The 27,866-nt window shown below is 39.9% G+C and overlaps 1 protein-coding gene across 3 annotated transcripts in view; it reads right to left on the bottom strand.

Annotated features, from left to right (window-relative positions):
* The window catches only part of si:dkey-91m11.5 (PH_BCR_vertebrate and RhoGAP_Bcr domain-containing protein), a 171,888-nt gene that overhangs the window by 53,599 nt on the left and 90,423 nt on the right, over positions 1 to 27,866 (bottom strand). For all 3 annotated transcript variants that reach the window (XR_009807589.1, XM_061907021.1, XM_061907022.1), the window contains 6 exons: positions 26,582 to 26,767; positions 22,750 to 22,857; positions 16,716 to 16,776; positions 16,569 to 16,621; positions 16,093 to 16,233; positions 2,795 to 2,916 (listed from right to left, as the gene is read on the bottom strand). Coding sequence is in view for 2 of the 3 variants with exons in the window: in XM_061907021.1 (XP_061763005.1) it covers positions 2,795 to 2,916; positions 16,093 to 16,233; positions 16,569 to 16,621; positions 16,716 to 16,776; positions 22,750 to 22,857; positions 26,582 to 26,767 (671 nt within the window). In the remaining variant the exon portion in view is untranslated. The remainder of the gene's footprint in view (positions 1 to 2,794; positions 2,917 to 16,092; positions 16,234 to 16,568; positions 16,622 to 16,715; positions 16,777 to 22,749; positions 22,858 to 26,581; positions 26,768 to 27,866) is intronic.

The following is a 27,866-nucleotide window of genomic DNA, read 5'->3' as shown; positions in this document are numbered from 1 at the left end:
TGTGTGGATCGCGTACCTGTACACGATTAACATATCTCCTCTCGCTGTATAAAAGGGGAGAAGGAGGAGAGAACAGGGCTGGTGATGGTGCGGAGCGTGAAAAACACATACAACGACGGAGACAAGAAGAGGCGGACTGAAGTACGTGCAGATGAAAAGCAGACGGCGGAGCGAGCAGCAGAGGGAGACGGGAGACGCAGCGGAAGAGCGACCCAACCGCAGACAAGCTTGTGTGGGAAAATAAAGCAAGTCAAATCTGCTCGAAGTCATGTCCTTCCTTGGTGGTCCATGCAACCCGCAAGACGACAACGTGAGTCTGTCACAGCAGCACTTACCAGTGAGCTTGTCGTGATCCGGCTTCCGGATCACACATTTCTAGTATGTCTAGTCCCCTTTTGTATTGTCCTACTATGTTTTGATCATGTTTTGGACTCTACCGATCCCGTTTTGTTAGTGCACTTCCTTATTTACATTCATCACCATGACAACTTAATTTGCTCCTCCTGCACGCTCCGTCCACACACCGGTTTGTTATTACGTTCTCTGTATTTAAGCCCACCTGTTACCTTAGTTCAGCCTGGCTGTTTTGTTTGCTCATGCAACAAGTTACGATTGTTATTCCTCATTGCTTCACTTTGCTAAGTTTCAGCTTAGCTTTCCGCGCGCTCGGCTCGCGCTGCTAACGGATTTTTGAACTCTACCCTTGCTACAAGTAGCATTTAGCTTTCCGTGCGGTGGCTCGCCTTTTCTTTTCCTTTGTCAAGTGTTTTGTTGTGTTTTATTATTAAATCTGGTTCCTACCTCCACTCCTGCTTGCTCCCGTCTTTGGCATCTTGGGGCCAACACCTCCGCGCATCACAATGCGCCCACCAAATCATAACAGAGCTCCCTCTATGTTTTTAATCATATTTATTTACCTTCAAGCTGGTCTCGCTTTGCTCGACATTTTTAATTCTAAGAGAGACAAAACTCAAATAGAATTTGAAAATACAAAAAAATATTTTAAAGACTTGGTCTTCACTTGTTTAAATAAATTCATTTATTTTTTTTACTTTGCTTCTTATAACTTTCAGAAAGACAATTTTAGAGAAAAAATACAACCTTGAGAATTATTTTAGGATTTTTAAACACATATACCTTTTAAATTCCTTCCTCTTCTTTCCTGACAATTTAAATCAATATTCAAGGAAATTTATTTTTTTTATTGTGAAGAATAACAAATACATTTTAATTTAATTCTTCATTTTAGCTTGTGTTTTTTCGACGAAGAATATTTGTGAAATATTTAGTCAAACTTGTTATGATTAAAATTCAAAATATTCTGGCAAATCTAGAAAGTCTGTTGAATCAAATTTAAATCTTATTTTAAAGTATTTTGAATTTCTTTTAAAAAATTTTGTTCTGTAAAATCTAGGGGAAATAATGATTTGTCTTTGTTAGAAATATAGCTTGGATCAATTTGTTATATATTCTAACAAAGTGCAGATTGGATTTTAACCTATTTAAAATATGTCATCAAAATTCAAAAATTTATCTTAATCAAGAAAAATTACTAATGATGTTCCATAAATTATTTTTTTTAATTTTTCCAACAAGATTCGAATTAGCTAGTTTTTCTCTTCATTTTTTTCGGTTGAATTTTGAAATTTAAAGAGTCGAAATTGAAGATGAACTATGTTTCAAAATTTAATTTTCTTTGTTTTTCCTGTTTTCTCCTCTTTTAAATCGTTCAATTAAGTGTGGTTTTCATCATTTATTCTCTACAAAAAAACCTTACAAAAAAAAAATGTACGACGGAATGACAAACAGAAATACCCATTTTTTTTATATACTGTTATATAGATTTACTTATTAAAGGTAAATTGAGCAAATTGGCTATTTCTGGCTATTTATTTACCGTATTTTTCGGAGTATAAGTCGCTCTGGAGTATAAGTCGCACCTGCCGAAAATGCATAATAAAGAAGGGAAAAAACATAGAAGTCGCACTGGAGTATATGTCACATTTTTGGGGAAATTTATTAGATAAAACCCAACACCAAGAATAGACATTTGAAAGGCAATTTAAAATAAATAAAGAATAGTGAACAACAGGCTGAATAAGTGTACGTTATATGAGGCATAAATAACCAACTGAGAAGGTGCCTGCTATGTTAACGTAACATATTATGGTAAGAGTCATTCAAATAACTATAACATATAGAACATGCTATATCTTTACCAAACAATCTGTCACTCCTAATCGATAAATCTGAAGAAATTTTATACGTCTAGTCTCTTACATGAATGAGATAAATAATATTATTTGATATTTTACGGTAATGTGTTAATAATTTCACACATAAGTCACTCCTGAGTATAAGTCGCACTATGAAAATATGAAAAAACTTCGACTTATAGTCCGAAAAATACGGTAAGTGTGTATCAAACTGGTAGCCCTTCGCATTAATCAGTGCCCAAGAAGTAGTTTCAAAAAGGTTGGTGACCCCTGCTATAATGTCTCCACAGCCATTTCAAATTTAAACTGGTATCTTTTCACAGATTTCAATGACATTCACAAAAACCGCATGTTCCATGACATTTTACACAGCGTCAAGACAAAGTTAGCTTTTTTTAGTAATGAGCCCGCCTTTTTTTCCTGACTTACCTACTTTGTGCCAATTCAAGTATTCTGCCCGCAGGCTGAATGGCAGAATACAAATAAGAGAAAACGTACGTAACTTCAAGCGGGTAGAAAATCACTTTCGGGAAAGTAGGGCCCTAAGGGATGAACCGGAGGATGTTGTCCTGACTCACCCCACAGCCTGTTTCTTCAGCTTGGTACAGAGCAGCAGGTCAGTGAAGAGGAAGACGTGACGGAGTTTCCTGGAACCTTCAACCAGCTCCACCATGAAGCGATCTCTCAGAAGCTGACGGTTCTACCGACAGGAAGGAAATTAAAAGGCTGTTACAAACGCTGTACAGGGACAAGAACTACACTTCAAAATGGAATCATTTATACATCTCACCTGCTATCACTGTATCAAACTGAAATACTACTTCTGTAATAACAGTGTTTAAAGGCCTACTAAAACCCACTACTACCCACCACGCAGTCTGATAGTTTATATATCAATGATGAAATATTAACATTGCAACACATGCCAATACGACCAATTTAGTTTACTAAATTGCAATTTTAAATTTCCCATGAAGTATCCTGTTGAAAACGTCGCGGAATGATGACGCTTATGATGACGCGTGCGCGTGACGTCACGGATTGTAGCGGACATTTTCTTCCAGCACCGATCACGGCTATAAGTAGTCTGCTTTAATCGCATAATTCCACAGTATTCTGGACATTTGTGATGCTGAATCTTTTGCAATTTGTTCAATTAATAATGGAGACTACAAAGAAGAAAGATGTTGGTGTGAAGCGGTGTATTGCGGCCGGCTGTAGCAACACAAACACAGCCGATGTTTCTTTGTTTACATTCCCTAAAGATGACGGTGAAGCTTTACTATGGAACAGAGCGGTCAAGTGAACATGGTTCTCTACCACATGTCAACCGGCAGGTTTTGGTGAGGAATTTGTAGTAATAAGTCGGCTCTTACCGTAGACATGAGCGGAGCTTGCGTCGTTCCTCGTGCACCTGTCAAAGAGGCAGCTGCGGACTGTCTTGCCTCCTCCGACCGGCCGCCCCCGAACCTGGGATGCTTCCACCATGGAGGAGGGGAAAGAAAAGCTCAGCCCGGCCCGACCAGCTGCCTTCGCTTCGCCTCGTCGAGAAACGTGGCTTTCCTCAGAGACACAGGCTGTCACCACACCCGTGGCCACACCCCTCCGACTTTTAGGTACAACTATATAATCTCACTAAAACACTAGTAACACAATAAGCAGATAAGGGATTTTCCAGAATTATCCTAGTTTTTTTTGTTCTTCACTCTTAGTTTCCTCATCCACGAATCTTTCATCCTCGCTCAAATTAATGGGGAAATTGTCGCTTTCTCAGTCCGAATCACTCAAGCTGCTGGTGGCCATGATTGTTAACAATGTTTAGATGTGAGGAGCTCCACAACCTGTGACATCACGCGCACATCGTCTGCTACTTCCGGTACAGGCAAGGCTTTTTTATTAGCGACCAAAAGTTGCAAATTTTATCGTCGATGTTCTCTACTAAATCCTTTCAGCAAAAATATGGCAATATCGCGAAATGATCAAGTATGACACATAGAATGGACCTGCTATCCCCGTTTGTATAAGAACATCTCATTTCAGTAGGCCTTTAATTCACAATCGCCTTTTTTCTTTTCTTTTTCTAGTCCTTCACTCGAAATTTCCTCATCCATGAATCTTTCATCCTCACTCAAATTAATGGGGAAATTGTCGCTTTCTCGGTCCGAATCGCTCTAGCTGCTAGTGGCCATGATTGTAAACAATGTTTAGATGTGAGGAGCTCCACAACCCGTGACATCACGCGCACATTGTCTGCTACTTCCGGTACGGGCAAGGCTTTTTTATTAGCGGCCAAAAGTTGCAAACTTTATCGTCGATGTTCTCTACTGAATCCTTTCAACAAAAATATGGCAATATCGCAAAATGATCAAGTATGACACATAGAATGGACCTGCTATCCCCGTTTAAATAAGAAAATCTCATTTCAGTAGGCCTTTAAAATTAAAAAAAAAAAACTATCAGTACATATTTTTCACGATCGGCGCGTGCACGTCTGTGCGAGTGTAACAGAGGCCAGTCAACTTCAATAATACTGCTGGTGACTGGGGAGATTTCCTGTGCTTTTAGCTCAGTAGTCAGCGTGCTCGCCTCTCACACCGGAAGCAGTAGGAAAAAACAACGCATCTTAGAAAGAGAGTACGCAACAGCTACACGAAGCAGAGTTGTCTGTGTTGGACAGTTTTAAACACCAATCATTGCATTCTGCCCGACGTCAAAATCAGGGGCCCCTGATTGGGTGAGTGCCCCTGGGCTTCAGCCCAGGTGAGTAAATAAATGAATAATGATAAATGGGTTGTACTTGTATAGCGCTTTTCTACCTTCAAGGTATTCAAAGCGCTTTGACACTACTTCCACATTTACCCATTCACACACACATGGAGCAAGGGTGAAGTGTCTTGCTCAGGACACAACGGACGTGACGAGGTTGGTACTAGGTGGGGATTGAACCAGGGACCCTCGGGTTGCGCACGGCCACTCTTTCCACTGCGCCACGCCGTAAGCCCTTGCATTAAAGTGTCCCTGATAAATGACAAACTAGGGCTGGTGGTGCACAGAGTAAGCAAGAAAAAGAAGTCACACTGCTACACTAAATCTAGCGTATTTTTCGGACTATAAGTCGCAGTTTTTTTTTCATAGTGTTGCCGGGGGTGCGACTTAAACTCAGGAGTGACTTATGTGTGAAATTATTAACACATTACCGGTGTAAAATATCAAATAATATTATTTAGCTCATTCACGTAAGAGACTAGACGTATAAGATTTCATGGGATTTAGCGATTAGGAGTGACAGATTGTTTGGTAAACGTATAGCATGTTCTATATGTTATAGTTATTTGAATGACTCTTATCATAATATGTTACGTTAACATAGCAGGCACCTTCTCAGTTGGTTATTTATGCCTCATATAACGTACATTTATTCACCCTGTTGTTCACTATTCTTTATATATTTTAAATTGCCTTTCAAATGTCTATTCTTGGTGTTGGGTTTTATCAAATAAATTTCCCCCCAAAATGCGACTTATACTTCAGTGCGACGTATATATGTTTTTTTCCTTCTTTATTATGCATTTTCGGCAGGTGCGACTTTTACTCCGGAGCGACTTATACTCCGAAAAATACGGTACTCTGAAAAAACAAGTTTATGCACACACATTGATGTTACGGTCGAATCACTATTATACAAACCCTGTTTCCATATGAGTTGGGAAATTGTGTAATATGTAAATATAAACAGAATACAATGATTTGCAAATCCTTTTCAACCCATATTCACTAGTTGAATGCACTACAAAGACAAGATATTTGATGTTCAAACTCATAAACTTAATTTTTTGGGCAAATAACTTAGAATTTCATGGCTGCAACACATGCCAAAGTAGTTGGGAAAGGGCATGTTCACCACTGTGTTACATCACCTTTTCTTTTAACAACACTCAAACGTTTGGGAACTGAGGAGACACATTTTTTAAGCTTTTCAGGAGGATTTCTTTCCATTCTTGCTTGATGTACGGCTTAAGTTGTTCAACAATCCGGGGTCTCTGTTGTCGTATTTTAGGCTTCACAATTTCAATGGGAGACAGGTATGGACTACAAGCAGGCCAGGCTAGTACCCGCACTCTTTACTATGAAGCCATGCTGTTGTAACACGTGGTGTGGCATTGTCTTGCTGAAATAAGCAGGGGCGTCCATGATAACATTGCTTGAATGGCAATATATGTTGTTCTAAAACCTGTATGTACCTTTCAGCATTAATGGTGCCTTCACAGATGTGTAAGTTACCCATGCCTTGGGCACTAATGCACCCCCATACCATCACAAATGCTGGCTTTTGAACTTTGCGGCCATAACAATCCGAATGGTTCTTTTCCTCTTTGTTCCCAAGGACACAAATGTCCACAGTTCCCAAAAACAATTTGAAATGTGGACTCGTCATACCACATTACACTTTTCCACTTTGCATCAGTCCATCTTAGATGATCTCGGGCTCAGAAAAGCCGGCGGCGTTTCTGGATGTTGTTGATAAATGGCTTTCGCTTTGCATAGTAGAGCTTTAACTTGCACTTACCGATGTAGCGACCAACTGTATTTAGTGACAGTGGTTTTCTGAAGTGTTCCTGAGCCTATGTGGTGATATCCTTTAGAGATTGACGTCGGTTTTTGATACAGTGCCATCTGAGAGATCGAAGGTCACGGTCATTCAATGTTGGTTTCCGGCCATGCCGCTTACATGGAGTGATTTCTCCAGATTCTCTGAACCTTTTGATGATATTATGGACCGTAGATGTTGAAATCCCTAAATTTCTTGCAATTGCACTTTGAGAAACGTTGTTCTTAAACTGTTTGACTATTTGCTCACGCAGTTGTGGACAAAGGGGTGTACCTCGCCCCATCCTTTCTTGTGAAAGACTGAGCATTTTTTTGGGAAGCTGTTTTTATACCCAATCATGGCAACCACCTGTTCCCAATTAGCCTGCACACCTGTGGGATGTTCCAAATAAGTGTTTGATGAGCATTCATCAACTTTATCAGTATTTATTGCCACCTTTTCCAACTTCTTTGTCACGTTTTGCTGGCATCAAATTGTAAAGTTAATGATTATTTTCAACAACAACAAAAAAGTTTATCAGTTTGAACATCAAATATGTTGTCTTTGTAGCATATTCAACTGAATATGGGTTGAAAAGGATTTGCAAATCATTGTATTCCGTTTATATTTACATCTAACACAATTTCCCAACTCATATGGAAACAGGGTTTGTAATAAAAAGCACATTAAAAATGAATCTGAAAGAAATTTGTTGTGTTTCCTCCTTTTTTCTGAGGCTAAAGTGGCTGCTGGCTCTCAGCCCACTTCGCCCTCTGGGGTGGAGGCTGTTTACGTTGTGACACAGCCCATGTGAGACCTTGTTGCCAAACACTGCAACACGGCCAAAACAAGGAAATCCATCTTGTTTTCGTGTGTGGCTGAGAGGAACACTCCAAACTGTCTGACAGTGTCCTGGTTTCAAAAAGGATAACATCCGCTTATTCCCTTGACGACACAAACGGGACGCCAACTGCTCAATAATCCAATGGAAACAAACAGCTGTCCGTGCGCCCACTTTTGCAAATCAGCAGCTCCAAAGAGATTTGGTATGGAGTGTGGGCGGGGGGGGGGGGGGGGGGGGGGGGGGGGGGGGGGGGTTTTGCCTCAAAATCTCACGATACATGGCCCCATTCATTCTTTCCTTAACACGGATCAATCGTCCTGTCCCCCTTAGCAGAAAAACAGCCCCCAAAGCATGATGTTTCCACCCCATGCTTCACAGTAGGTATGGTGTTCTTGGGATGCAACTCAGTATTCTTATTCCTCCAAACACGACGAGTTGAGTTTATACCAAAAAGTTATATTTTGGTTTCATCTGACCACATGACATTCTCCCAATCCTCTGCTGTATCATCCATGTGCTCTCTGGCAAACTTCAGACGGGCCTGGGCATGCACTGGCTTAAGCAGGGGGGACACGTCTGGCACTGCAGGATTGTTTAGTTTATCCGACCACATGACATTCTGTATCATCCATGTATCCATTTTGGTATAAACTCAACTCGTCGTGTTTGGAGGAAGAAGAATACCGAGTTGCATCCCAAGAACACCATACCTACTGTGACGCATGGGGGTGGAAACATCATGCTTTGGGGCTGTTTTTCTGCTAAGGGGACAGGACGATTGATCCGTGTTAAGGAAAGAATGAATGGGGCCATTTCTTGGATGCCCACGACCAGTCAGACAGGAGTGCAGGTAAGAAACTGGTTTTAATATATAAAACAAAAGAACACAGGTACAAAAAGGGAAAATAAAGTGCGTGCCTACGCACGGGAAGCTAATGCTAAACTTAGCTGGAGACAAAAGTACAAAAATGTGACGTGCTGACCGCACGCGAAGCTAAGGCGGAACTTAGCACATGGAAAACACAAGACCGAATACATACATGACTTGTTGCGTAAAGCAAACAATGGACCGAGGACGAACTAAGGCAGTGGTTCTCAAACTTTTTTTGTCATCCCCCACTTTGGATAAGGGGGAGTTTTCAAGCCCCGCCTGCCCCCATCGCCACAACAGAAGCTTAATATTTTCAAATTTATTGAACATCAAGTAACATTCAAGTCAGGGTTTCCCACACATTCATTTATTTGTGGCGGCTCGCCACGAAAGAATTACGGCCGCCACAGATAAAAAAAAAAAAAAAAAAATTCGGCTTTTGACTCGCTTGACCGCTCATAAAAGCAGCGGGACTCTGTCTGTGAATGGAGCTTGTAGTTACATATTATATAAATATGTATATAAATATGTACATAAAGTGTTGTAATTATATTCCAACTCTGCGTTCTTCTTGGTCATTGCCACCGCAAGAATATAATAATAAAAAAATGTTTTTAAGTGAAATTCCCTCCCGTTCCTCGCGCTCCACCTGTCATGTCTCTATTCCCCACATGTGGAGAAAAGAGAAACGCTGACTTAAGGAATCAGGTGGGCTTAAATACACAAATAATAATCAGAAACAGGTGTGTGACAGGAGCCCGTGAGGAAGAGCACATTACATTGCCATGGTGACTCAAACACAAGGATCGGCAGAGTCCAGAAACAAACATGATGAAAAACATATCAAAAGGCAAAACCATAAACGATCCGAGTCGCGGATCGTGACAATGTATCGTGAGATTTTGACCCAAAACTTCCTTCCATCGGTGAGAGCTTTGAATGGTTGACCAAATATAGTTCCCTTTTTGTACCTGCGTTCTTTTCTTTTATATATTAAAACCAGTTTCTTACCTGCACTCCTGCCTGACTGGTCGTGTGCATCCAAGAGATGGCAACTCCGCGCAGCAAGGGCGCTATACGCGTGACATACATGGCCCCATTCATTCTTTCCTTAACACGGATCAATCGTCCTGTCCCCTTAGCAGAAAAACAGCCCCAAAGCATGATGATTCCACCCCTATGCTTCACAGTAGGTATGGTGTTCTTGGGATGCAACTCAGTATTCTTCTTCCTCCAAACACGACGAGTTGAGTTTATACCAAAATGGATACATGGATGATACAGAATGTCATGTGGTCAGATAAACTCAACTCGTCGTGTTTGGAGGAAGAAGAATACTGAGTTGCATCCCAAGAACACCATTCCTACTGTGAAGCATGGGGGTGGAAACATCATGCTTTGGGGTTGTTTTTCTGCTAAGGGGACAGGACGATTGATCTGTGTTAAGGAAAGAATGAATGGGGCCATGTATCGTGAGATTTTGAACCAAAACCTCCTTCCATCAGTGAGAGCTTTGAATGGTTGACCAAATACTTATTTTCCACCATAATTCACAAATAAATTCTTTAAAATTCCTACAATGTGAATTCCTCGATTTTTTTTTCACATTCTGTCTCTCACAGTTGAAGTGTACCTATGATGAAAATTACAGACCTCTGTCATCATTTTAAGTGGGAGAACTTGCACAATCAGTGGCTGACTAAATACTTTTTGCTCCACTGTAGCACAAAGCAAAACAAAAAACTTTGTATGAGTGTTATTTCATTTTAAATTGCAAAACAGTTTTGTGGCTCCCATTGTTTTCTTTATTTTGTGAAACGGGTCAAAATGGCTCTTTGAGTGGTAAAGGTTGCCGACCCCTGGGCTAGTTTGACGCGCACAGTAGCTTTTGGCAATTATAATGTTGAAAGGCAACATAAAAAGTATTGGTATAAATGAGACCCACTTAAAGGGGAACATTATCACAATTTCAAAAGGGTTAAAAACAATAAAAATCAGTTCCCAGTGGCTTAAGGTATTTTTTGAAATTTTTTTCAAAATTTTACCGGTCCCGGAATATCCCTAAATAAAGCTTTAAAATGTCTTATTTTCGCTATCTTCGAAACCACTATCCATTTCCCTGTGACGTCACACAGTGCTGCCAATACAAACAACATGGCGGTTACCACAGCAAGATATAGCGACATTAGCTCGGATTCAGACTCGGATTTCAGCGGCTTAAGCGATTCAAAAGATTACGCATGTATTGAAACAGATGGTCGGAGTATGGAAGCAGATAGCGAAAACGAAATTGAAGAAGAAATTGACGCTATTCGGCCATAGCGTGGGTGTACCTAATGAAGTGGCCCATAGCATGGCTGCCTTATTAGCATCGCCGGTAAAATGTGTGGACCAAACGATCAGGACTTTCGCATCTTGTGACTCTGGAGCAACTTAAATCCGTCGATTGGTAAGTGCTTGTTTCGCATTAAATGTGGGTATCATTAAATGTGGGTATAGCCTTTAAATGTGGGTATAGCCTTTAAATAGACTCCCTTTTTAGACCAGTTGATCTGCCGTTTCTTTTCTTTTTCTTCTATGTCCCACTCTCCCTTGTGGAGGCGGTCCGGTCCGATCCGGTGGCCATGTACTGCTTGCCTGTGTATCGGCTGGGGACATCTCTGCGATGCTGATCCGCCTCCGCTTGGGATGGTTTCCTGCTGGCTCCGCTGTGAACGGGACTTTTGCTGTGTTGGATCCGCTTTGGACTGGACTCTCGCGACTGTGTTGGATCCATTGTGGATTGAACTTTCACAGTATCATGTTAGACCCGCTCGACATCCATTGCTTTCCTCCTCTCTAAGGTTATCATAGTCATCATTGTCACCGACGTCCCACTGGGTCATTATTGTCACCGATGTCCCACTGGGTGTGAGTTTTCCTTGCCCTTATGTGGGCCTACCGAGGATGTCATGGTGGTTTGTGCAGCCCTTTGAGACACTAGTGATTTAGGGCTATATAAGTAAACATTGATTGATTGATTGATCTAGTTTCAAATGTACATACATACTAGTTTCAAATGTACATACAGCTAGCGTAAATAGCATGTTAGCATCGATTAGCCGGCAGTCATGCCGTGACCAAATATGTCTGATTAGCACATAAGTCAACAACATCAACAAAACTCACCTTTGTGATTTCGTTTACTTAATTGTTGCAAATGCATCTGCAGGTTATCCATACATCTCTGTGCCATGTCTGTCTTAGCATCGCCGCTCAAATGTGGAGACACTCTGGTACATTCAATGGGGGTTCTGGCGGCAGATTTCTTGCCAGTGGTGCAACTTGAATCCCTCCCTGTTAGTGTTGTTACACCCTCCGACAACACACCGACGAGGCATGATGTCTCCACGGTTCCAAAAAATAGTCGAAAAAACTGAAAATAACAGAGCGGAGACCCGGTGTTTGTAACGTGAAAATGAATATGGCGGGTGTGTTACCTCGGTGATGTCATCGCCAAAAGACCGATAAACAGAAAGGCGTTTAATTTGCCCAAATTCACCCATTTAGAGTTCGGAAATCGGTTAAAAAAATACATGGTCTTTTTTCTGCAACATCAAGGTATATATTGACGCTTGCATAGGTTTGGTGATAATGTTCCCCTTTAAAGGGCAACTCCAGGAGACGGAAGTGACGCTGCAGTCAGGAAGGATGGGAGTGAGCTCTTAGCGAATCAAGCGGTCTTCCTCATTTGCAACTCACAGACCTTGGCCTCCGGTGCCGGCACTGGTTAGTCATGAGCTTCCTCCTGCTCTGCTTCCTTCACAACTCCAGCAGACAGGCGCGAATGAGTCAGCGTCCAGCTTTTATTGGCGCGTCCATGCACCCTGTGCACCCAGCTTTTACAGTCAACAGCAAAATTAGGAGTGGGAAGCGTGGGAGAAGAGCATTTCACAAAGTCGCTGATTGGATTTTAAAATTCAAGTCTGTTCATTTCGGTATCGTCACAGTACACAAGTATTTGTGCAATACAGGTGGAACTAAAAACAATAGGATATCGTGTAAAAGTCCATTCATTTCAGTAATTTAACTTCAAATGTGAAACATATGTGACATAAACTCCTTACATACATATGTTATAATTTTGGTGGTCATGGACTACAGCAGGGGTCACCAACGCGGTGCCAGCGGGCACCAGGTCGCCCGTAAGGACCAGATGAGTCGCCCGCTGGCCTGTTCTAAAAATAGCTCAAATAGCAGCACTTACCAGTGAGCTGCCTCTATTTTTTTAATTTGTATTTATTTACTAGCAAGCTGGTCTCGCTTTGCTCGACATTTTTAATTCTAAGAGAGACAAAACTCAAATAGAATTTGAAAATCCAAGAAAATATTTTAAAGACTTGGTCTTCACTTGTTTAAATATATGCATTTATTTTTTTACTTTGCTTCTTATAACTTTCAGAAAGACAATTTTGGAGAAAAAATACAACCTTAAAATGATTTTAGGATTTTTAAAACACACCTTTTTACCTTTTAAATTCCTTCCTCTTCTTTCCTGACAATTTAAATCATCCATCCATCCATTTTCTACCGCTTATTCCCTTTCGGGGTCGCGGGGGTCGCTGGCGCCTATCTCAGCTACAATTGGGCGGAAGGCAGGGTACACCCTGGACAAGTCGCCACCTCATCACAGGGCCAACACAGATAGACAGACAACATTCACACTCACATTCACACAATTTAAATCAATGTTCAAGTTTTTTTTTTATTATTGTAAAGAATAATGAATACATTTTAATTTAATTCTTCATTTTAGCTTCTATTTTTTCAAAGAAGAATATTTGTGAAATATTTCTTCAAACTTATTGGATTAAAATTCAAAATAATTATTCTGGCAAATCTAAAAAATCTGTAGAATCAATTTAAATCTTATTTCAAAGTCTTTTGAATTTCTTTTAAAAATTTTGTTCTGGAAAATCTAGAAGAAATAATGATTTGTCTTTGTTAGAAATATAGCTTGGTCCAATTTGTTATATATTCTAACAAACTGCAAATTGGATTTTAACCTATTTAAAACATGTCATCAAATTTCAAAAATTAATCTTAATCAGGAAAAATTACTAATGATGTTCCATAAATTATTTTTAAATTTTTCAAAAAGATTCAAATTAGCTAGTTTTCCTCTTCTTTTTTTCGGTTGAATTTTGAATTTTAAAGAGTCAAAATTGAAGATAAACTATGTTTCAAAATTTAATTTTTTCGTTTTTTTTCATGTTTTCTCCTCTTTTAAACCATTCAATTAAGTGTTTTTTCATCATATATTCTCTACAAAATACCTTCCGTAAAAGGAAAAGAAAATGTTTGACGGAATGACAGACAAAAATACCCATTTTTTCTATATATATATATATATATAGAGTGAGAGAGAGAGAGAGAGAGAGAGAGAGAGAGAGAGAGAGAGAGAGAAAGAGAGAGAGAGAGAGATTTATTTATTAAAGGTAAATTGAGCAAATTGGCTATTTCTGGCAATTTATTTAAGTGTGTATCAAACTGGTAGCCCTTCGCATTAATCAGTACCCAAGAAGTAGCTCTTGGTTTCAAAAAGGTTGGTGACCCCTGGTCTACAGTTTTTAAAAACCCAACATTTTCTAAAATCCTTAACTCAAGGTTTTCCTTAACTGTAAACAATAATGATCAAAATCATCAAAATAAGTCTTGAAATATCTTGAGTTGCATGTTATAAGGCTGGCCTGGGCAATTATTTTGACTTGGGGGCCAAATTTAGAGAAAAAAATGTGCCTGGGAGCTGGTACAGTGGGGGCAAAAAAGTATTTAGTCAGCCACCGATTGTGCAAGTTCTCCCACTTAAAATGATGACAGAGGTCTGTCATTTTCATCATAGGTACACTTCAACTGTGAGAGACAGAATGTGGAAAAAAAAATCCAGGAATTCACATTGTAGGAATTTTAAAGAATTTATTTGTAAATTATGGTGGAAAATAAGTATTTGGTCAACCATTCAAAGCTCTCAACTCGTCGTGTTTGGAGGAAGAAGAATACTGAGTTGCATCCCAAGAACACCGTACCTACTGTGAAGCATGGAGGTGGAAACATCATGCTTTGGGGTTGTTTTTCTGGTAAGGGGACAGGACGATTGATCCGTGTTAAGGAAAGAATGAATGGGGCCATGTATCGTGAGATTTTGAGCCAAAACCTCCTTCCATCAGTGAGAGCTTTGAATGGTTGACCAAATACTTATTTTCCACCATAATTTACAAATAAATTCTTAGTCTCTTTTCCAAGGAGACTCCCAAATTTCAGTGCCCCACACGAAAATCACAAGGGGCCACCATTTTCCCAAATTTCTCCCAATTCCCAACTGGACAACAATATTGGGGGCGTGCTTTAAAGGCACTGCCTCAAGCGTCCTCTAAAACCTTTCGTCACGTCCGCTTTTCCTACGTAGAAACAGCGTGCCGGCCTAGTCACATGATATATGTGGCTTTTACACACACACACACACACACACACACACACACACACACACACACACACACACACACACACACACACGCTAATGCAATGCAAGCTAGGTCAACAGCCATACAGGTCACACTGAGGGTGGCCGTATAAACAACTTTAAGACTGTTACAAATATGCGCCACACTGTGAACCAACACTAAACGAGAATGACAAGCAAATTTTGGGAGAACATCTGCACTGTAACACAACATAAACACAACAGAACAAATACACAGAACCCCTTGCAGCACTAACTCTTCCTGGACGCTACAATATAAACATTTATTATTAGCCGGTGGGAAAAGTTTATTTTGATATTTACCTGAGAAGGCTGCAAATAGAAAAGAGGCATTCAATTTCTATTTAAATTTGATTTGATATGCCATCGCTATTTTTAAATTACTAGTATTATTTGAAACTCGATTTTGCATGTCACTATAAAGTTATATAGGTCTCGCTTGTTCAATATTCAATGCAAAACTTGTTTGGGTCCCTATTAAAAGGTTAATTTGTTCAACCTTGGCCCGCGGCTTTGTTCAGTTTAAAATTTTGGCCCACTCTGTATTTGAGTTTGACACCCCTGCTCTTCCCCTTCCAGCTGTCCTGGGTGAACTGAAATAATTTTTTCCAATCATTTTGGAACCTGCAAGCGTACTTCTTCTTCTTACTCATCATCGCCATGTCTCTTCTTCGTTCTTCTGCTTTGTCTCTGTTATGTTTTTGGACATTACTACTTGCCGTAGTTGAACCAATGCATGATGGGAATCCGGATGTTGTGTGTCAGCGTATTAACGTGCCGGCTGGAATAAACACACGCTGAGAAATGGCTCCATGCTTGCCTATTTTATGGGTTATACAGTACATAAACCTATGGATAACGGAGATATATATAATAGTGTCCTTTTCAGCCCCCAAAAACGGTTGCCCCAGGAGGAGAGTTGGCAAGTATGTATGTGAGTCAAGGCAGGTGGCCAAATACTTTTGGCAACATAGTGTATCGTCAACAAACAAAACGAGTCCAGTTGCCTTGATTCAACCTTTTGCGGATTGCAAGATATAAAGTTGCACTGACCTCTCCCTTCTTGACTGTCATGGACTGTCTGCGAGGGGTGATTTCTTCATTAACGCTGGACAAGAAGTTCTGGGAGATGCGCAGAGCATCCTGTAACAGTGGATAGTCAGGGTGGCTGCAGGGAGTATGCTTCAGTAAATCCTAGAATAACAAAAACAAAGACCATTTTAGCCAGGGCTTTGCAGGATGACTTTGGAGTAGAAAGGGAACAGTTTATGAAAAAAATCGGTTGACCTGACACAATTCAAAGCGCGTATGTTGCTCAGATTATGTTTTTTTCTTTGTTTAACTCATCAGTTTGAAGTGTCCACATGTAGTTCTGATCATACAAAACGTGAGGCGAAGTAAGGCCGTATGAATTTCACGTTAAGGGTGTGGACGGAATCAGAGCCAATAAAAAAGTGAACATGGAATATCACGGAAAGTGACATAAATGTGAGTGAAATCCCCCCCCTTTACTTTGCGGGTCGACTTACATGCAAAACTAGTGTGCTGCGGGTCACTCGGTCCACAGGCTTGTAAAGAAGAGCTGTAGAGGGGAAGGAATCAGCTCAAAACTATTCATGGCTCCAAAAACTAATAATTGACCATGTCCACCATTCAATTCTGCACTCGATACTCACTCTCCAGGGATTTCTTCTCGGATTGATCTTTGCAGTCCTTAGTGCTTTTGACTTTGAGATTCTGTTAGGGAGACAAAATAAGTCGATAAAATCATAGTCACCATCAGACCCTCTGTGCGTGGTGCTCCAGACTATAATTGATAGCCGTGGTCTGACACAAATAACAAATGAAACCACACATCCAAAGTTATGGTACTCCTATAATGTCCGATCACTACCTAACAAAATTCAAAGTTCTGATTCGTTGTCAAAAAGCTACCACATTAACATTTGACAACCAGACAATTATACAAAGCGACTCGGTAACCGCAGGATTAGGTCTCTGCTTTTTGCAGATGATGTGGTCCTGATGGCTTCATCTGACCGGGATCTTCAGCTCTCGCTGGATCGGTTCGCAGCCGAGTGTGAAGCGACCGGAATGAAAATCAGCACCTCCAAGTCCGAGTCCATGGTTCTCACCCGGAAAAGGGTGGAGTGCCATCAACGGGTTGGGGAGGAGACCCTGCCCCAAGTGGAGGAGTTCAAGTACCTAGGAGTCTTGTTCACGAGCGAGGGAAAAGTGGATCGTGAGATCGACAGGCGGATCGGTGCGGCGTCTTCAGTAATGCGGACGTTGTACCGATCCGTTGTGGTGAAGAAGGAGCTGAGCCGGAGGGCAAAGCTCTCAATTTACCGGTCGATCTACGTTCCCATCCTCACCTATGGTCATGAGCTTTGGGTCATGACCGAAAGGATAAGATCACGGGTACAAGCGGCCGAAATGAGTTTCCTCCGCCGTGTGGCGGGGCTCTCCCTTAGAGATAGGGTGAGAAGCTCTGCCATCCGGGAGGGACTCAAAGTAAAGCCGCTGCTCCTCCACATCGAGAGGAGCCAGATGAGGTGGTTCGGGCATCTGGTCAGGATGCCACCCGAACGCCTCCCTAGGGAGGTGTTTAGGGCACGTCCAACCAGTAGGAGGCCACGGGGAAGACCCAGGACACGTTGGGAAGAGTATGTCTCCCGGCTGGCCTGGGAACGCCTCGGGATCCCCCGGGAAGAGCTAGACGAAGTAGCTGGGGAGAGGGAAGTCTGGGTTTCCCTGCTTAGGCTGCTGCCCCCGCGACCCGACCTCGGATAAGCGGAAGATGATGGATGGATGATGGATGGACTCGGTAAAGAATCTTGGTATTATCTTCCACCCAACTCTCTCGTTTGGGTCACACATGAGGAGTGTTACTAAATTAGCCTTCTTTCATCTCCGTGAAAATGCAAAAATGGGTCCTATTTTGTCCACAGCCAACGCTGAGAATATTATTAATGCGTTCCTTAAGTCTCGTCTTAATTACTGTAACAAGCTACTAATAACCAATGCTTTAGTCGTTGCCACATTAATGCTGACACAACTACGTCTCCCATAACAACGTGACCAAGGAGTATGTTAAAGGGGAACATTATCACCAGACCTATGTAAGCGTCAATATATACCTTGATGGTGCAGAAAAAAGACCATCTATTTTTTTAACCGATTTCCGAACTCTAAATGGGTGAATTTTGGCGAATTAAACGCCTTTCTGTTTATCGCGCTGGAAGCGATGACGTCAGAATGTGACGTCGCCGAGGTAACACACTCGCCCTTTTCATTTTCAACACATTACAAACACCGGGACTCAGCTCTGTTATTTTCCGTTTTTTTGACTATTTTTTGGAACCTTGGAGACATCATGCCTCGTCAGTGTGTTGTCGGAGGGTATAACAACACTAACAGGGAGGGATTCAAGTTGCACCACTGGCCCGAAGATGCCAAAGTGTCTGCCGCCAGACCCCCATTGAATGTGCCAGAGTGTCTCCACATTTGACCGGCGATGCTAAGACAGACATGGCACAGAGATGTATGGATAACCTGCAGATGCATTTGCAACGATAGTCAACGAAATCACAAAGGTGAGTTTTGTTGATGTTGACTGCCAGCTAATCGATGCTAACATGCTACGCTAATCGATGCTAACATGCTATTTACCGGCGGTGCTAAAGCAGACATGGTACAGAGATGTATGGATAACCTGCAGATGCATTTGCAACTATATTACGTTTCCTCCCACCCACATTTAATGCGAAAAAAACACTTACCAAAAGATGCGAAAGTCCTGATCGTTTGGTCCGCACATTTTACCGGCGATGCTAACGCAGCTATTCGGCCATGCTATGGCTATGAATAGCGTCAATAGCTATTCGCTCAATAGCTTCAGTTTCTTCTTCAATATTTTCATACTCCAAGCATCTGTTTCTATACATGCGTAATCTTTTGAATCGCTTAAACTGCTGAAATCCGAGTTTGAATCCGAGCCAATGACATTATATCTTGCTGTGCTATTCCCATTGTTTGTTTACATTGGCAGCACTGTGTGACGTCACAGGGAAATGGCCAGTGCCTTCGCAGAGAACGAAAATAAGGCACTTTAAAGCTTTATTTAGGAATATTCCGAGACCGGTAAAATTTTGAAAAAAACTTCAAAAAATACAACAAGCCACTGGGAACTGATTTTTATTGTTTTTAACCCTTTTGAAATTGTGATAATGTTCCCCTTTAAGGTAACGTGAGGAGTTCCACAGGGTTTGGTTCTTGGCCCTGCACTCTTCAGCATCTACAAACCCCGTTTCCATATGAGTTGGGAAATTGTGTTAGATGTAAATATAAACGGAATACAATGATTTGCAAATCATTTTCAACCCATATTCAGTTGAATATGCTACAAAGACAAAATATTTGATGTTCAAACTGATAAACTTTTTTTTTTTGCAAATAATCATTAACTTTAGAATTTGATGCCAGCAACACGTGACAAAGAAGTTGGGAAAGGTGGCAATAAATACTGATAAAGTTGAGGAATGCTCATCAAACACTTATTTGGAACATCCCACAGGTGTGCAGGCTAATTGGGAACAGGTGGGTGCCATGATTGGGTATAAAAACAGCTTCCCAAAAAATGCTCAGTCTTTCACAAGAAAGGATGGGGCGAGGTACACCCCTTTGTCCACAAATGCGTCAGCAAATAGCCAAACAGTTTAAGAACAACGTTTCTCAAAGTGCAATTGCAAGAAATTTAGGGATTTCAACATCTACGGTCCATAATATCATCAAAAGGTTCAGAGAATCTGGAGAAATCACTCCATGTAAGCGGCCTGGCCGGAAACCAACATTGAATGACCGTGACCTTCGATCCCTCAGACGGCACTGTATCAAAAACCGACATCAATCTCTAAAGGATATCACCACATGGGCTCAGGAACACTTCAGAAAACCACTGTCACTAAATACAGTTCCTGGCTACATCTGTAAGTGCAAGTTAAAGCTCTACTATGCAAAGCGAAAGCCTTTTATCAACAACATCCAGAAACGTCGCCGACTTCTCTCGGTCAGATTGTAGTCAGCTGGAGGCGTGTCTTAATGAAATTAAACAATGGATGTTTAGCAACTTTTTGCATCTTAACACTAAAAAAACGGAAATGTTGTTTATCAGTCCTGCTAAACACCGGCACTTATTCAATAATACCATCTTAACATTTGACAATCAAACAATTACACAAAGCGACTCTAAAGAAACTCGGTATTATCTTCGACCCAAATCTCTCGATTGAGTCACACATTAAGAGTGTTACTAAAACAGACTTCTTTCATCTCTGTAGTATCGCTAAAATTAGTTCCATTTTGTCCACCACCCACGCTGAGATCATTATTCACGCGTTTGTTACGTCTCGTCTCGATTAATCTAACATATTATTTTCGGGTCCCCCCATGTCTAGCATTAAAAGATTACAGTTGGTACAAAATGCGTCTGCTAGACTTTTGACAAGAACAAGAAAGTTTGATCATATTACGCCTGTACTGTATACACCTTTATATACCTATATACTTATATACCTATATATATACCTAAATTGGCTCACCTGCACTGGCTTTCTGTACATTCGGGATGCTATTTTAAAGTTTAACTACTTACTTAAAGGGTCAAGCTCAATCCTATCTTGCCGATTGTATTGTACCATGTGTCCCGGCCAGAAATCTACGTTCCAAGAAAACCCGCTTATTTGTGATTCCCAGAGCCCAAAAAAAGTCTGCGGGCTGTAGAGCGTTTTCTATTCGGGCTCCAGTTCTCTGGAATGTCCTACCGGTAACAGTTAGAGATCCATCAATCTATCAATCAATCAATCAATGTTTATTTATATAGCCCTCAATCACAAGTGTCTCAAAGGGCTGCACAAACCACAACGACATCTTCGGTAGAACCCACATAAGGGCAAGGAAAAACTCACCCCAGTGGGACGTCGGTGACAGTGACAATGATGACTATGAGAAACCTTGGAGAGGACCACATATGTGGGCAACCCCCCACCACCCCCCACCTCAGTAGAGCCAATTAAGTCCCATCCTAAAACTCATTTATATACTCTAGCCCGGGGGTCGACACTAGCGGCGCCCTAGTGGCTCTCTGGGGCTTTTTTAAAAATGTATGAAAAATGGAAAAAGATGAGGGGGAAAAAAAATATTTTTTGTTCAAATATGGTTTCTGTAGGAGGACAAACATGACACAAACCTCCATAATTATTATAAAGCACACTGTTTTCTTTGAAAATGCTTCAATGATTCAAGTATTTGGCGAGCGCGGTTTTGTCCTACTAATTTTGGCGGTCTTTGAACACACCGTGGTTTGTTTTCATGTACAACTTTCTCCGACTATCCAGGACGTGTTTTATGCCACTTCTTTTTCTGTCTCATTTTGTCAACCAAACTTTCAATGTTGTGCTTGAATGCACAAAGGTGAGTTTTGTTGTTTTTATTGACTTGTGTGGAATGCTAATCAGACATATTTGGTCACTGCATGACTGCAAGCTAATCGATGCTAACATGCTATTTAGGCTAGCTATATGTACAAATTGCATCATTATGCCTTATTTGTAGCTATATTTGAGTTAATTTAGTTTCCTTTAAGTCCTCTTAATTCAATTTATATCTCATGACACTATCTGTATGTAATATGGCTTTTACATTTGTTTTGTGGCTCCAGACAGATTTGTTTTTATATTTTTGGTCCAATATGGGTCTTTCAAGGGCTTCACGGTGGAAGAGGGGTTAGTGCGTCTGCCTCACAATACGAAGGTCCTGCAGTCCTGGGTTCAAATCCAGGCTCGGGATCTTTCTGTGTGGAGTTTGCATGTTCTCCCCGTGAATGCGTGGGTTCCCTCCGGGTACTCCGGCTTCCTCCCACTTCCAAAGACATGCACCTGGGGATAGGTTGATTGGCAACACTAAATTGGCCCTAGTGTGTGAATGTGAGTGTGAATGTTGTCTGTCTATCTGTGTTGGCCCTGCGATGAAGTGGCGACTTGTCCAGGGTGTACCCCGCCTTCCGCCCGATTGTAGCTGAGATAGGCGCCAGCACCCCCCTCGACCCCGAAAGGGAATAAGCGGTAGAAATGGATGGATGGATGGGTCTTTCAACATTTTGGGTTGCCGACCCCTGCTCTAGCCTTTAAATATACCCCTTTTTAGACTAGTTGATCTGCCGTCTCTCTTTTCTCCTCTGCCCCCCTCCCCTGTGTGAAGAGGTTATCAGATGGCCATGGTTCAGGTTTCCATGGAGGTTGCGCTAGCTGTTCCAAGTCGGGACCCGGGATGGACCACTACTCTGTGCATCAATTTTTTGGACGTTTCTGCGATACTGACATACGTACAAGAAGATCCCTTCCAAGGTTTCTCATTGGGTTGAGTTTATTCTTGCCTTGATGTAAGATCAGAGCTGAGGATGTTGTTGTTAATGCAGCCCTTTGAGGCATTTTTGATTAAGGGCTATGTAAATAAACTTTGATTGATTGATTGATTGACTTTCCGCGTTGCATAATGATGCAATTAAAACAATTAATACCACTACAAAGAGCTTTGTCTCTCTTTACAATGTGCCGGTCATTAAAAAACTGATCCATCATCACTTGTCCCGAGCAGCTCCACCGCATCAAACACTTGGCTGCAGTCCCTGCTGTGTGTAGCATGATTACATACCTCAGATATCTGGGCAAAATGTGTGTTAGCCTGGCAGCACTTGTCTGCCGTCTCCACAGCAACCTCATAGTTATCCACAAAGGCCCGGTACACTCCGAGCTGGCTGGCCTGCAAGAAACAAGAAGAATACAAATCAAGACCAAAACAAAGTTACCAACCGGACTTAACTAAGCAATAAGAAGTTTCTTTCAGATAATCCCTGCAGTGTTTGGTGCAGTGGGTAGCTTCTGATTTCTTTACCATCCATGACAAGGCATGATCTACTGTGTTAAATATGTTACCGTCTGTATCAAAGAACAGAAAACTAGGACTAATGACTAGAACTTCTCAGCGCAACTTGGAAGGCTAGTGGGTTCCACATCATTTAGTTAAATGAAAAGGCCAACAAAAATGTACAATACAAGTATGTCTAATACTTTGGTGGTTAAGAGGCTGTTAAAAACTAATGTTTTCTTAAGAAACAGAACTTAAACAAGTGAATCAAAAAGTAAATAAACTATGATCCGGGCGACAGGTCATAACAACGTTATTGATGGGACAATGTTTTTTCGACAATATGATTTGCCTGAGCAGCTAGGAGAATCCGAGAGTAACGAGTAATGGATTAGAAATGACAAATTTCTAAAATAATCTGAAAAAATCTACATATACATATATACATACATACATACATCCATACATATATACATACATATATATATATATACACATACATACATATATATACATAAATATATATATATGCACATATATATATACATAAATATATATGTAGGTGTGGGAAAAATCACAAGACTACTTCATCTCTACAGAACTGTTTCATGAGGGGTTCCCTGCTGAGTTCTGTAGAATTCCGCAAAGTCTGGTTTCTAAAGGAGGCGTTAGAAACCAGACTTTGCGGAATTCTACAGAACTCAGCAAACACATTTGGAACCTCAAAGACAATGATGTTGAATATTCAATAACATGGCAAATTCTTGCATCCAGCACACCTTACAACAGTGGTAATAAAAGATGCAACCTATGCTTAAAAGAGAAACTGTTTATTGTATATCATCCAGATCTATCATCCCTCAACAAGCGCAGTGAAATCATTTCAACATGCCGCCACAGACGGAAACACCTCCTAGGTAACATATGAGCCAATCACCACACCCTACGTCTGCCTGTACCTACCCACTCTGTGCCCTATATAAACCATTGTATGTGAATGCTTCCATTAAAATCTCCTGATGATTGAGGGAACCCCTCATGAAACAGTTCTGTAGAGATGAAGTAGTCTTGTGATTTTTCCCACACCTACATGTTGCGCTCTACCACGGTATCGAGCACTATTCTCTGGATAATCCAATCAAGATACATAAATATATATATATATATACATACATATATATATATGTATGTATATATGTATACATACATATATATACATACATATATATACATACATATATATACATAGACAGATAGATAGATAGATAGATAGATAGATAGATAGATAGATAGATAGATAGATAGATAGATAGATAGATAGATGGATAGATAGATAGATAGATAGATAGATAGAATTGATGTCAAACAGGGTATACAAATAAACTTCCTTTTCCTTCAGCAGCATATGACAAGCACTGGAAATTGCTGTGTCATGTATGCTCTGCTCCGGCTGCATTCACCGTTACAAATGGAAGGAAAGCAAGCGATTTGTCACGTGTCTAAATATAAATCCACGTATGAATGTGTGTTTCATCTTTTTCCAACCCTGAACAAGCTCCTATCCAGATTCCTCCTATAGAATGTTTTTGTTCTCCTTTACTGTGTGTCATGTGGCGAGGCCAGGCTTTTATGGGGCCAAGAGATGACTCCAGGCAGTCTGCTCAAAACGTGTACACTAAGATTCTAATCTTGTTCCCTGGAAGTCTCTTTTTAGATAAAGTGTGAGAGTAACGCATAACTGAGTTACTTTTGAACTAAAGTAACTAGTAACTGTGACTACTTACTGGTTTTCAGTAACTCACCCAATACTACAACAGATATGACTATGATGGCTGAAGGCAGGGATCGAACCAGGAACCCTCGACCGAGCCACACCGCCCCCAAGTTGGCTGTGAAAGTGTACCAACTTCTCGGGTTATGGACAAATTATTCTACTATACAGTTCAGAAGCATGATTTATAATCTAGAACAGGGATCACCAACACGGTCCCCAGTAAGGACCAGATGAGTCGCCCGCTGGCCTGTTCTAAAAATAGCTCAAATAGCAGCACTTACCAGTGAGCTGCCTCAATTTTTTAAATGTCATTTATTTACTAGCAAGCTCGTCTCGTTTGCTCGACATTTTTAATTTTAATAGAGACAAAACTCAAAAAGAATTTGAAAATCCAAGAAAATATTTTAAAGACTTGGTCTTCACATGTTTAAATAAATTCATTAATTTTTTTACTTTGCTTCTTATAACTTTCAGAAAGACAATTTTAGAGAAAAAATACAACTTTAAAAATGATTTTAGGATTTTTAAACACATATACCTTTTAAATTCCTTCCTCTTCTTTCCTGACAATTTAAATCAATGTTCAAATAGATTTATTTTTTTTATTGTAAAGAATAATAAATACATTTTAATTTAATTCTTCATTTTAGCTTCTGTTTTTTCGATGATGAAGATTTGTGAAATATTTTTTCAAACTTATTATGATTAAAATAAAAAATAAAAACTATTCTGGCAAATCTAGAAAATCTTTAGAATCAAATTTAAATCTTACTTCAAAGTCTTTTGAATTTGTTGTAAATTTTTTGGTCTGGAAAATCTAGAAAAAATAATGATTTGTCTTTGTTAGAAATAAGGCTTGGTGTAATTTGCAGACTGGATTTTAACCTATTTAAAACATGTCATCAAAATTCTAAAATGAATTTTAATCAGGAAAAATTACTAATGATGTTCCATGAATTTCTTTTTTAATTTTTTCAAAAAGATTCGAATTAGCTAGTTTTTCTCTTCTTTTTTTTTGGTTGAATTTTGAATTTTAAAGAGTCGAAATTGAAGATAAACTATGTTTCAAAATTTTATTTTTATTATTTTCCCGTTTTCTCCTCTTTTAAACCGTTCAATTAAGTGTTTTTTTCATCATTTATTCTCTTCAAAAAACCTTCCGTAAAAGGAAAAAAAATGTACGACAGAATGACGGACATAAATACCCATTTTATTATATCTATAGATGTATTTATTAAAGGTAAATTGAGCAAATTGGCTATTTCTGGCAATTTTTTGAAGTGTGTATCAAACTGGTAGCTCTTCGCATTAATCAGTACCCAAGAAGTAGCTCTTGGTTTCAAAAAGGTTGGTGACCCCTGATCTAGAATTTACTTTCACCAGCTAACAGGAGAGAGAGCAGCTCCCCATCACTTGATGTCAATACAGCAGCACAAGCTAGTTACTCACAGTAATCAATGCGCCTTTAAAAAAGTCCCTTAATGTTTGCCCTTATAATAACAATATCGCTAATACTTAGTTAATATTCAGGGCACTAAATGGAGTATTGTTGGTGCTTTTTTGGCTGTTATTTAGTGGGTTTTATGAGCGGTTTTATGAGAGGACCTCCAACTGACTCCCTTGAGTCAGAATGCGTAAAAAAGAAATAAAAACATGTGTTCTTGTCTTACATAAGGATTGTGAATGATAAGCAAAATTCCGTTCCCCTTTATTAATTTCTTTGAAAAAAAATGATTACACTGCCGTACTTAAATGATACTTTTTCATGCCTGAGTTGGCACTTATTACGGGCATTGAGTGAGGGGGTGGAAAGTGAATAAATCTAAAAAAAAAATGAAATTGTACCAGTCTCTGGAAGAGGTCTCCCACACATTGCTGGTAACTGCAGTCTTGGACACGAGGAAGCAGAGCATCATAGAAGTCTTTATGGATCTCATGGAGCTCTGGGACTTTGAAGAAAATTGTCTCGATCTGTTGGTTGGTCAGCATCGGTTGGGACGTTGTGGCTGCCGCCCTCAGAGGCTTCATGGGCTTTAAAGATAAGAACAGTCAACGTGTTATTTCCTTGAATTGCCGCAGGGCATATAGTATGTGCCTGCCTTGAATTACCGCCTGGTCAAACTCGTGACGTCACGAGTAACCCTTCCCCTGTCATCATTTTCATAATGGAGGATGCTGATTTCAATACCGGTAATTTGAAATTGCATAAAGGGAAGAAGATTAAGAACTATTCATTAGGATTTAAGGTCCAAGCTTACATCACACTCAAATTTTTACTGCAAGCCTTTGGTAAGCGCAGGAGTGAGAAGAGGTTTTAAATTAATTAATTAATTAGCGCGCCGGCTGCAATTCAAGGAAATACAGTATGTATATATATATATATATATATATATTTATATATATATATATATATATATAGTATATATACTATATATATATATATATATATATATATATATGTATATATACTATATATATATATATATATATATATATATATATATATATATATATATGGTGGCGACTTGTCCAGGGTGTACGCCGCCTTCCGCCCGATTGTAGCTGAGATAGGCGCCAGCGCCCCCCGCGACCCCAAAGGGGATGGATGGATGGATGGATGGATATATATATATATATATATATATATATATATCTATATATATATATATATATATATATATATACATATATATACATATATATATATACATACATATATATACATATATATATACATATATATATATATATATATGTATATATATAAGGTCCAAGGGCGATTATGTCACGCTATCGATGGGAAAATGCATTTTTGGACAATATGATTTGCCTGAGCGACTAGGAGACAAGAAAAGTAACAAGCAGTAGAAAATGGATTAGAAAGGACGTATTTAAAAAAATATATATATATATATGTATATATCTATAGATATATATATATATATATATATAGATGTAATAGTGTGATGTTGTTGCGCTATATTATGAACGAGACAGGGTGTTATGTTTTATTTTGAAGTATTGGTTTTATTTTGAAGAACCGGATGTCCAATGCAGGAAGTGAGTCTACGTTTTTTTTTCGGATATTTACTTCCTCTTCTATCGGACTTTTGCTGATGAGGTAATAGTT

This window comes from Nerophis ophidion, linkage group LG07 (genome assembly GCF_033978795.1).
Source record: "Nerophis ophidion isolate RoL-2023_Sa linkage group LG07, RoL_Noph_v1.0, whole genome shotgun sequence".
Lineage (NCBI taxonomy): Eukaryota > Metazoa > Chordata > Actinopteri > Syngnathiformes > Syngnathidae > Nerophis > Nerophis ophidion.
Note: the sequence above shows the minus strand (reverse complement) of the source record. Positions and strands in the feature narration are given on the sequence as shown.